This window comes from Danio rerio, chromosome 14 (genome assembly GCF_052040795.2).
Source record: "Danio rerio strain M-AB ecotype USA chromosome 14, GRCz13ab, whole genome shotgun sequence".
In the NCBI taxonomy this organism is placed as follows: Eukaryota; Metazoa; Chordata; class Actinopteri; order Cypriniformes; family Danionidae; genus Danio; species Danio rerio.
Genome location: NC_141034.1, coordinates 55,877,501 through 55,890,000, shown reverse-complemented (window position 1 = coordinate 55,890,000; position 12,500 = coordinate 55,877,501). Strand labels below are relative to the sequence as shown.

General features: G+C 34.2%; 3 protein-coding genes across 6 annotated transcripts in view; 1 reads left to right on the top strand and 2 right to left on the bottom strand.

The window, feature by feature from the left end:
* Window positions 1-12,500, bottom strand: part of rnf44 (ring finger protein 44) — a 325,815-nt gene that overhangs the window by 123,129 nt on the left and 190,186 nt on the right. The gene's annotated exons all lie outside the window — the stretch shown is intronic.
* Window positions 1-12,500, top strand: part of unc5a (unc-5 netrin receptor A) — a 716,311-nt gene that overhangs the window by 612,958 nt on the left and 90,853 nt on the right. The gene's annotated exons all lie outside the window — the stretch shown is intronic.
* pdlim7 (PDZ and LIM domain 7) overlaps window positions 1-12,500 on the bottom strand; it is a 114,408-nt gene that overhangs the window by 38,370 nt on the left and 63,538 nt on the right. Inside the window, 1 exon segment of one of the 2 annotated variants that reach the window (NM_200840.2) lies at window positions 9,645-9,814. Within the exon segment in view, the coding sequence (NP_957134.2) occupies window positions 9,645-9,814 (170 nt within the window). 2 annotated transcript variants of the gene reach the window in all.

Below are 12,500 nucleotides of genomic sequence, written 5' to 3'. Positions count from 1 at the left end.
AGATCCACTCAAAATTGATGACATGTTTTTCAAATGATGTGACAACCGATATAAGCAAACAGGTTGTTGAAGGTGGGAGGGAGAGTGTCTAAGCATGTTATGAAAAACAATTTGAGAAGATGAGTGTAATGGGCAGTTTATGAACCTCCACACCCACATTTGCTGAATCTGACTGAGTAGTTTCATGGAAAGTGTATGCTAGACAACCCTACACCAGAGTAAAACTGCTGCAAGACATGGATTTAGCATGGGGTGATATAGGGAAGTAATCATGTCAGGACCGTATATGGCACACAGGAGGCTTCTTGCCCTATTGCTTCAAGATAGAAGTGTTCTGGCCTGACTCAACCCAAAAGACGAGCAAATAAAGCAAGGGTTCAGAAACTGTGATTTAGCAATCAAGGAAAACTGCAAGTCTTAAATGGGATTTTAAAAATTCTATGTATAAACATTTTTCACAATGCATTATTTCATTAATAATTAAAGTTAAACAATTGGTTGTTTATGAAATGCATGGCCAACTGACTTAATACTGCATTTATTCATAAAAAAACCTACTGAAAAACATAATGAACATCCATTATTAGTAATATATAGACCCTTTTCTTGGAACGCAAAATTACCCATGATGCTTGGCGTGTATGCGCAAGGAGAATGCAAAGAACTTCCGGTCGGCAGCTGATGTGTGTAAACAGTCACATTTGGACAGCTTTGAAACGATAGTTTTACTCTATTTTACCTGCTTTTATCCTCTTTGAACTAATACTGTTGTCCATCAGCAGCATCTCCTGGACTGATCTTTTAAAGAAATGTGATCTAATAGGATGGAAAACAGCTACTGTGAGGCGTTTTCCCCTCGTTGTCAGACGGCATCTTCTGCAGTTTAAATGAAACCTCGTCATCGCTAAAGTCAACATTTTCTCTTTATTTCAAATATATAACCAGCCCAAACTAATGTAGTTCACCAAAATGTTTGACACACACACGTAGCCTGTACTGTGCCACTGACACACTGATTTAATAACCGTGACAGTGAAAATATAAGCTAGTGTCATTTCCAAATGACAGAAAAACACAAACCGTGGTGAAAACAACACATGAAATAAAACACAAACGACTCGCGATTAGAATAAACAGCAAATCAGCAGCAGAGGATCAGTAACAGACTTTTATTGCTCATTTTTGTAAATTGCACGACTTTCATACCTGTTAACTTTTGTGCCAGTACTCTGGTTCTCTCTCTCTCTCTCTCTATGCGTGCGCGCACGCGTGTGTGTGTGTGTGTGTGTGTGTGTGTATGTTAATGAGCTGCCGAGCTAACAGCTGACAGGTTGGGAACGCACACACACACTATTTCTGACGGCAGTCACGTGAACTGGAACGTTTTTCTCGTATTTCTGACGCGCTTGAACCACATTTGACAGATTATAACGGCTTTAACAGACACATTTCTAAACACTCTTATCCATTAAAAACGTTATTGAAACCCATTTTCGGAGCGCAAATTATCAGTTGTACACGCTGTAAACGGAAGTTTTTAGCATTCTACCAGAAGACGCTGGTCGCTATGGCGCCCTCCATGCAGCAGCCATGAAAAAGGTCTATAGGCATTACAAAAACAATTTGAAATATTACAACAACACCTACTACGACTACTGCCACCACTACTAATACCAATACTAATACTACTAACACCGCCAATACTACTAATACTAGGGCTGTGCGATTTGGAGTAAAAATCTAATTGCTATTTTTTTTTGACAAATATTGCGATTGTGATTTCATCTGCGGTTTAATTTTGTAGTCAAGCTTCAGCTTTAATTCTGTATTGTAGCTTCTTACTGCTAAAATGCAGTGAGTGCATTGGGAACTGAAAAGATATTAACTTACTCCAACATTTATTCATATTCATTTTAAAATATTCAGAAATTAAACAATTTTTTTCTCTAGAGCAAACAGTGAACACAACTAAACTGTACCCTTACCTTTCTGTAAATAAGTTGATCTTAAATTAGGGAGAAAGTGCAGATATTATACAAACAAAAAAATTGCTGTAAAAATGCAGAACACTCAGCAAATTAACATGGCTGATAAGAGGCAGATTGAAAAGTTCTGATGGGCAGAAGGAAAGTGTGCTCACTCAATTGGTTAGTAGGACTATCACACACAGACGCAGTCACGCATTTGCTCTGGGTGGGGGAAATAAAAAATTACTTATATATTCCATAGCATAGCCTCTTGTTATTAACTAAATGCGACATTTCAAAACGCAATTGCGATTCGATTAAGTCACTGAGCCACTAAATATTTAAACAAAATAAATGAATTAAAATAGATACATAAATATATAAAGAATTTTTTAAATTAAAGAAATAAAAATATATTTCATAAATACATATAGAACTAAATACGAAATAAATAAACATAAGAATAATACAACAAAACACTAAATCAGTGTTTCTCAACTGGTGGGTTGTGAGATCAAAAAAACAACAATAGTTTAATATTTAACTTATTTTGCTTATATCGGACTTTTATTTTGAAATGTGTGTGCGACGAAGCTTGCTAATGGGGCTAATGGGACAAGCCCAGGCGCTTTCGGCGAACTGTATGCAATGCAAAAAACGGCGCGTTTAAGGTCTGTTTTCTTTAAAAATCAGTGATCTCCACTGGCTGAGTGATATCCGATATAAAGTGGGTCTCAAATTGTACAAGAAGCACTGCATTAAATTACATTTTCCTCCACCATGTCTTTATAAAATGAGCCTTTATTTTACCTCAGTATATTCAATAAAGCTTCTGTGCTAGCCTGCCGATTCTGACAGGCGCGTGCGAGTAAACGGCTTTTTGTCTCGTTTTACGCTTGAGCAACTAAATAAATGCTAAAGTTTATTTAACTGAATGTATTTTAATGACATTACAACATCCATGCTGTAAAAGGAACCGTATAAAATGGAAAAAAGTTCACAATAACAGGTCACTGGAAGTTTATCAGTATGGGAAAAACACTAGCTCGGCATATACCCTTTTGACATGTGAAATTCCAGCGCAAGTACGACCCCGAATATGTAAAGTGTGGATTTACATATTTTGACGACAAAAAAGGCTTAAAACCTCAGTGTGTCATATGTAGGGAGATGCTCTCATAAGAGAGCATGAAACCTAAATCAAAACAACATTTAGAAACCAAACATCCCAGTTGCAAGGAAAAATCAGTGGACTATTTTCTAAGACGACTCCAATAGCTGAGGGCATCACAAAAGGGTCGAACATATTCAAGTTCAAAACAAGTACAAGTACATCTTACTGTGCTCACCGTGTAGCAAAGACCAAGAAAACCCACACAAAAGCATAACAGCAAATAACTGGTGATTATTATAAAATGGTTATGATTATTTTTTTATAATTTTACTTCAGTTTGCTGGTTTCTGTTCAGTTTAACCAGATCAGTGTTAATGTTTTATTAACAGTTCAGTTTAGTTAATAGTAACTTAACTTTTCTTTACCCTAACCACTGTTTACAGTATTTGACATTTTTACTCTGTAATATTTCTATAATTTGATACATTTTGTTAAATAACAGCAGTAAAATATTGTTTATTTGTAAGTCTTGGTGATTTCCTTATAATTTATCTGTTACCAGTTGTGTATGTTAACAATTAAATACAAATGAATCATAATTCCTAAAATTATATTATAATTCCTAAAAATTTAGGTCGCGGCCTGATGACCATGTAAAATTTGGGTCCCATGGCCAAACCAGTTGAGAACCCCTGCACTAAATATTTACCCCAACACCTCCATACCGAATATGAAATAATAGGGGTGTCCAAATTAATTGTTTCTTAAGTGCACCGCGATGCAGACTCAAGCATTTCGGTATCGGTTCAGTAATAATCATAACCGGTTTTTATGTGCTGACGCCATTTATCTCATATGCGCTATGTCGCAGTTGAATACTATGACGAGGCAGGCGAGTGTGAGTAATTAAAATGCAGAAACTCTGCACAATTCACTGCATGTGTTTGCTGGACAGTCCTTCACTGACACTGATTTTACAGCAGAAGCCTCTATTGTACCGCTGTGGAGAAAATGAAAGTAAACTACATTTTTTTTTCTCACTGTCGCCCATTTGACCTGCTGGCATGACGTTTCCTCTCTTCTCAGCTGTTACAGCGATACTTGAGGAGCATCAGCTGTGATCGCCGCATCCGATTATCAGTGTCACTTATCGGTGAACAGCGCCAGCTTCCTAGAGCCGATCGCATTCCTTCCTATTGAGCGCGTGACCAATCAAAAGGGTGTAAAAACTCACTCGACAACGCTTAAAAAGCAAGCGGGATGATATTTACATCAGTTCATTTGCTTTAAATGTTCATGCTGTTCTGTGCATGATCTTGAGTTATGTACTGATATGTATGAGTCATAGATATATACATCAGATGTCGCCTGGCCTATTGTTGTCTATTGGACGGAATGCGTCAATAGCGCCGCCATCTTGGTACAGGGTAGCGCTCCTTTGAAATGATTGCGGGACCAAGGTACAGTGGAGGACTGTGGCCATCCAAAGCCAGAGATATACACATAAACACATATATCTATGATCGGGAGTTTTCCTGGATGTTAGTATGTAATTTCTTTTTTCTAATTACGAAAATTATAATTGTACATCACTTTTCTACATTGATGGATCAGTGACCGCACGGGCATTCCTGACAAAAAGCTTGTGTTTGTGTGTACAGAAATGTACTATCCACCCTCCGTGTTAAATTTGATCTAATCATGTCCTGAAACACAGCTCCTCACCTGCTTTCACTTCTCATACTGACGGAGGGAGCGATTCGCTTGTCAATGAATCTCCGTTATGAACGACTCGTTCACTAGCCGACAATAATACAAGTTTCTGGCTGCGCAGCATCTCGTTGTCATATTTCTTTTGCATTGTTTGCTGATTTTATTCAACAAAACTAGCATAAGCCGAGTGTTTAGTGCGAGTTGGAGCTGCTTTGCCGTATGGTGAATGCAGTAAGAGACTGTCATCATCAATAACGTTACCTGATTAGCACAAAAGTTCAGAACATACAAAAACAGAAAAAAACTTAATATTACCTATGAAATGTTCTGCCTTTGTGCTTTGTTTTCTTTGTTTGCTCGTTACTACACCCGTAGACAGCGCTAAAGTCCCGCATCTTCACGTAATAACACTGTCTTGAGTAGTGAGGTTGAATGACACTTGTCCTGGGAGCACTGTACCAATGTGGCGGCGCTATTGACGCATGCTCAGGGTCCTTATGCGATATCTAGTGAATATATCTATGTGTATGAGTTATGTGCATATACTTGAGTGTTTTCCTTGAGCAGGTCAAATTAAAGGTACAGTTTGTATATCGGACTGCTTGTATTAAAGGACTAAATTGTATTACAAATACATATATAATGTATTTTAAAATTATACATTTTAATACAAGATTTCCTGTGCTGTGAAGTAAAATATAAGTGTATGAAAAGCATCGTCAATGCACCGAGATATGGAATTAAACCAAATCGATGGCATGATGATCGTAACCGAACTGTGAGACCAGTGTAGGTTCACATCCCTATGAAATAAGTATAATAATAATTTTTCTCTTCTGTCAGGCCAGTCCACAAACACACCTGCAGCCAATCAGCAATAAGGGGCGTGTCCAATAACAGCTAAGATATAAAGGAGTCTTCAGTTATGGGCGTGTTTGTTTTGTTCTTTCAAATATCGTCATCATTTGCTCAAATCTGCTGCGTTCAGCTTTACGGTGTACGGGATCTTTTCTAAGTAAAGCTGTAGAGTAATTGAGCCGACACACACTCAGCAGATTCTACAGCAGCGTCTCCACTCTAAAAACAGCAACACACACACACACACTCCGACCCCAACCTGACTTCACAAAACCACAACAACAAGGCCAGCGGTGTCCTGCTCCAGCTCCAACACTTCACTGCTCTTTTCATCACCGTAAATAAACCTGCTTGTTAAAGTTTGGCAGAAAAGAGAAAACAGATGAAGAGCAGATTGTGAACACTTCCCACACCAATGAACACCTAAAAACCTCCAACAAGGAGAACAGACACCGCTGCTTTATCACACAAACACGTGCGCAATATGTGCAACCACGAAGGTCAAAAGTGCTCATGAAAACACTATAAAATTAAACACAAGAACTACCGAGCCAGTCATTTTGACCATTTAAAAATTTGTAATATAACTTTCTTAAAGTAAAACACATAACTTTTAACTTGGTCAGTATTGTGTCATAGCTGGGGGCATGGCATGGGGCGAAACTGGCATGGGCGAAACGTTCCTTCCCTCTCCATTGAAAAAAATGGAATCGCCAAAAATAACACTCCTGCCAGATGAAGGATCCTTTCCTTGAAATCTCTACCTGATGGCCTTATCCAAGCTGATTATTCTCCACATATTAACCCTACCACACAATTATCCACCTAATAAGCTTTACACTGTTGAGGCATAATCTGGCAGGGGTCTATTCTCAGCAGTACAGAGAGACATTTAGCCGGACAATTACCAAAGAAACAGTGGGACAATTATTAAGTTCGAGTGTGACAATGTAGGACATTCTTTCAGAGGAGACGTTAAACTGAGGTCCTGACTCTCTGTGGTCATTAAAAACCCCATAGCACTTCTCGCAAAGAGTAGGGATGTAACCCCGGTGTCCTGGCCAAATTCCCTCCATCTGCCCTTACCCATCACAGCCTCCCAATCATCCCCATCCAATTGGCTCTATCACAGTCTCTCCATTACACCTATAGCTGGTGTGTGGTGCAGCACTGGTGCCGTTGTCCTGTGGCTGCCGTAACATCATCTAAGTGGAGCTGCACACTGGTGGTAGAGTGGGGACAGACCCCTTTCGAGATCGTGAAGCACTTTGGGTGTATGACCATACACAATAAATGCTCAATGTTTCAAACAAGCCTGAAGGACTCAATTAGTTTGATCAGGTGTGTTTAATTAGGGTTGGGACTAAACTGTGCAGAGCTGTGGCCCTTTTGGAACTGAGTTTGACACCTGTGCTTTATATAAATCCTACTTACATACCTACTAATTCACCTATCTACCTACTTGCTTACCAACCAACCTACCTACTTACCTACCTACTTACTTACCTACCTAGTAGTAACATAGGTAGGTAAGTAGGTAGGTAAGTAGGTAGGTAGGTAAGTAAGTAGGTAGGTAGGTAAGTAAGTAGGTAGTAGTACCTACCTACCTACCTACCTACGTACCTACCTACTTACTTACCTACCTACTTGCTTACCTACCTACCTACATACTTACCTACCTGCTTGCCTGCCTGTCTGCCTGCCTTACTGCCTACCTACTTACTTACACAAACTGAAACTGTGATGACCTCAATAAAAACATTTGTATTTTCGCAACCTTCTGGAAAACAATTACAACACAATGCAACAGTGTCTTTTTCTACAAGTAATTGACCAAAAGCTCTTTCCCTTCACCATCAGCTCCTCCCATTCATCAGTAGCCCCTCCCATTCATCACCATCAGCACCTCCACATTATCAGTAGCCCCTCCCCAACATCACAATCAGCCCCTTCCCTTCACCAGTAGCCACTCCATTTAATTACCATCAGATAGATAGTTCTGATAGCTCCATCATTACAAAAACACACACACACACACACACACATATATATATACATATATATATATATATATATATATATATATATATATACATATACATATATATATATATATATATACATACATATACATATACATATATATATATATATATATACATACATATACATATATATATATATATATATATATATATATATATATATATATATATATATACATATACATATATATATATATATATATACATATACATATATATATATATATACATACATATATACACATATACATATATATATACATATATACACATATACATATATATACATATATATATACATATATATATATATATATATATATATATATATATATATATATATATATATATATATATATATATATATATACATAACTGCATAAATGTGTTATTGCTTTAAAAAAAGTCACATATTCTGCATTTCTATTGTACACAATTTGTACTAAGCGATCTAAAAAGTTCATATCAATAAGTTTTCTCTTTGCACCACCAGGTGGCAGTCTTTGTACTTTCATTTAGAGGGTGCAGATTGCATAAGTTTTATTAATATGTATAACTTTATTTATTTTATTAATGACTATAACTTTATATATATAGTTAAAAAATAATGTACCATTTTCCCAAGTGTAAATAACTACTACTGTAAGAAAATATCAGAATTCGGTACATACTTTCTGTATTATCTTTGCTTGAACTGAGCCGATCTAATCCTGTTTATATACATTGAACCTGCTCCCGATCAGGTTTGACCTAGCAGAACTGTTGCCATGACAACAACTCTCGGATCAGCTTTGAAGAACGAAACGATCCTGGATCTTGTCAAATCGTCAATATCCAAATCCAGCTTACTGAGTAATCCACGTACGAAGAACGGACCCCAGCGCCCTTTCTTTGTTTATTCAGATGACAAAGTTATAGTTGGTATGGTCAGCAGAACTCTTTCAGTGTTTACAGACAGACCTTAGTCAAAATGATTTCTATGTTAATTAGTTTACAGTTCGTTAATATCACTACAATATTGAAAGATCCGGCTTTCTGACCTACTGAGTGCATCCAAGTTACAGACAAATGCCGAGGCTTTTTTCTCTTATACGACGTGTGGTATCAAACATTTCACCATCATTAAACACACTGTCCTTCTCCCCTGCGTGTGTGTGTGTGTTTGTTTTTCCTCGGTCCTCAGCCCGTGCCCAAATGGCAACTCCCATTTTTATTCAAACCCTGCCCATTTCCCCTCCCCCAACACTCCCACCTAAACAGAGCTAGACACACCCACTTTCCTGACTTTTTCCAAACTAGAGGTGTGAAGACATCCTGCTGAAACCGGGGGTTCATGGCTCTTTAAGGACAACAGAGTGAATGTTTTGGAGTGGCCATCACAAAGCCCTGATCTCAATCCTATAGAAATTTGAGTAGAGTTGAAAAAAGCTTGTGCGAGCAAGACAGCTAACAAATCTGACTCAGTTACAGCAATTCTGTCAGGAGGAATGGGACAAAATTCCTCCAAACTATTGTGAGAAGCTTGTGGAAGGAGACCCAAAACATTTGACCAAAGTCATACAGTTTAAAAGCAAAGCTAAAAAATACCAAGGAAATGTGTGTAAACTTTTGACTGTCTAGAAATTAATGAAAAAATTCTCTCATTATTTTGACATTTAGCAAATTTAAATCATTTAGATAATCCTAACAGACCTAAAATAGTAAACTTATAGCATTATTTACCATCAGCCTTGTTTTTTTAAATAGTTATGTTCCTTTTTTAGACTGTGTGTAAACTTCTGGTTTCAACTGTATTTACTCGACTCCCCATATGAAAGGTTTTGAAGAGAGAGAACAAACTTTTTTTTGCTTGAGGGAACAAAACTTGGAGTACGCATGTCTCTGTCCCCGTTTTGACTTTCTAAATGAGCTATATACTCCGATGTGGAGCTGCTGTTGTTGACATACCCGTTGTGCGGTGAGCTGAGGGCAGGTTTGAGAGCGTACGACACCGGCTTGATGACAGGACCCGCGCTGCCACTGCCAGGGGAAGCAGAGAATGGCCGCGCCATCTTGTTTATAGCGGTGCTCGGAGCGAACGAGTATTTAGGCTGACTGGATGAAGATGTGAGTGAGTCCTGAATGTGGAGAAACACACAGCGCAAAAACAACACCATGCAGATTAGATCATGCTCACACACACACAAATGCACAACCCCAGACAAGGTTTAAATGCTTAAAGGGATAGTTCACCCAAAAAGGAAAATTCTGTCAGAATTTTGGAAACTGGTTGCCATTGAATACCATAGAATGAAAACAACAATACAACTGAAGTCGATGGCTTCAAACAAATATTGTTCTGTGTTCAACACAAAACTTAATAGGTGAGACTTTAAAATATGTTGCAAACTGGGAGCCATTAAATTCCATAGTAGACAAAAAGTCAATGGTTTAAAACAATATTTGTGCGTTCAACAGGGAAAAAAGAAAATTAAAAGAGATTTCATAAATGATTCAAACCAGTAGAAAATAGTATTTTTATTCCTACTGTGGTAGTTTAATGGCAACAAGTTTCTAAAAATATTTTTTCCAAATATTTAAATTAATATTTAATAGAAAACATAAATGAAATATTTGTATTCATTAGAAAAAAAGAAATTACATGTTTAGGATTACTTTAGGATTAAAAAAAATACAAAACTAATAAAACAACTCAAATAAAAAATAAAATGTTACTAATATAAAACGTATTAAATAAAAAGGTATATTATAAAATTGATAAAAAAATAATAAACAAATATATACTAAATATATATATTATATAGTATATAATATATATACTATGTCATTTTTCAAAAAATTCTCAATAACATACAGTATATTCTTTTAGTTTATTATTTGTATCAATAAATATCAATAAAATAAATAAAAATAATATACTAAATAATATATGAACATATAAATAATGAATATTTATCCTAAAAGTTCTGTGAACCAGTGATATGACTGGAGTTATATGACTCTGTGCTGTGATTTACTGCAGACACACGAGGGCGACAATTCTCCCATTAATAATCTGAATTTTGTTCTAGTTTGTATTGGAAGCAGTTTAAGATAAATAGGATTACATAGTTTGTCAGCATTTTCATGGCAAAAAGTAAATGTAATATAAATATGCGTTATGTGTTTTACTTGCATTGCCATCATTTTCACTAAAGCTACCATTAACATTTATTTTTATTAAATAACCAGTTATTTATTCATTTGAAAACAAAAATAACTACATGGCAAAGAAAAAAAAAACAATATAAAATGTATTACATCAATTACACATGCATTTAAATACAAATATTACAGAACTATATAATAAAGTAAATTAAAATATTTATTTTAAAAATTACAATGTAACATGAATGCAAATGATAATTTAAAAAAATATAATTATATAATATAATAATGTAATGAAATGAAATGACTGAATAAAACAAATTATATAAATATAAAGCAAAACAATATTTATTAAAATAAAATAAAATATAAAATGTATAAAATAAATTTTTTAAATAACAATGTATTAAGAAAATAAATTATACATTCTTAAAAAAACACACAACAAAAGCACATAAGAAAACACAAATCCTAAACTATGTTTTAAGCACTTCATTTGCAAATTTTCTTTCTCAATGTCATTTATTTCCCTGTAAGCTTATGAGCATGGCCTGCTGTTGATTCAGTCTGGGTTTGTGCATTCTGTGCAATGCAAATTCAACCAAACCACGAATGCAACAAGTAAATGCGGTTTAAGCAAGGCCAAAAGAAAGATGTTTAACATCTGAATCATGCAACAAAAGAAACACCCAAAACTTCCACAATGTTCCGCAACCAGCACAAGAGAACAAACAGAGCCATGAAACTTGCAACTTATAAATGAGCTATGAATGAGAATGAATCACTGTTGATTTAAACAATCCATTCACTTTAGTGGTTGTTCTAAAAGTGACTGACAAATAAATTAATAAATAAAAAAAAATTATAAAAAATATTCATTAACAATAATAAAATATCAAATAAAAATGTATGTAAATATAAATAAATAACAAAATGAATTTTTTTTAAAAAACTTAAGAATAAAATAAAATCAAGTAAATATAACAAAAAAACTAAATAACAAAAATATCAAATTAAATAATAAAAATACCAAAATATAAAATAAACATTAATAAAAGAAAAAAATGTAAATATAACAAACAAAAGAAATAAACAAAAGAAATAAAATAATGATTAAATATAACTACAGTAAAATAACTAAATATAATAAAAAATAAGAAATTAAAATAAATAAAAATAATATTATATAAAAATAAATTTATAAAATTAAATTAAAATAAAGTAAATATAACTTAACATAAATAACTAAAAATAAGAAATACAATAAAAAAATTATAAATAAATAAATAAATTAAATTAATGAATACAAATATCAAAACATTAGGGCAAAACTAAATTAATAACAATTATTATGTAATCAAAATTAATTTTTGATGATTATTTTATTTTAAAATACATTAAATATTACTATATTTATTAATTAAATTCTAAAAACAATAAGATATATATATATATATATATATATATATATATATATATATATATATATATATATATATATATATATATATATATATATATATATATATATATATATATATGTATGTATGTATATGAAGTCAGAATTATTAGCCCCCCTTGAATAATTGATTTTTTTTTTTATTATTTTTTTTTTTATAATTTCCCAAATGATGTTTAACAGAGCAAGGAAATTTT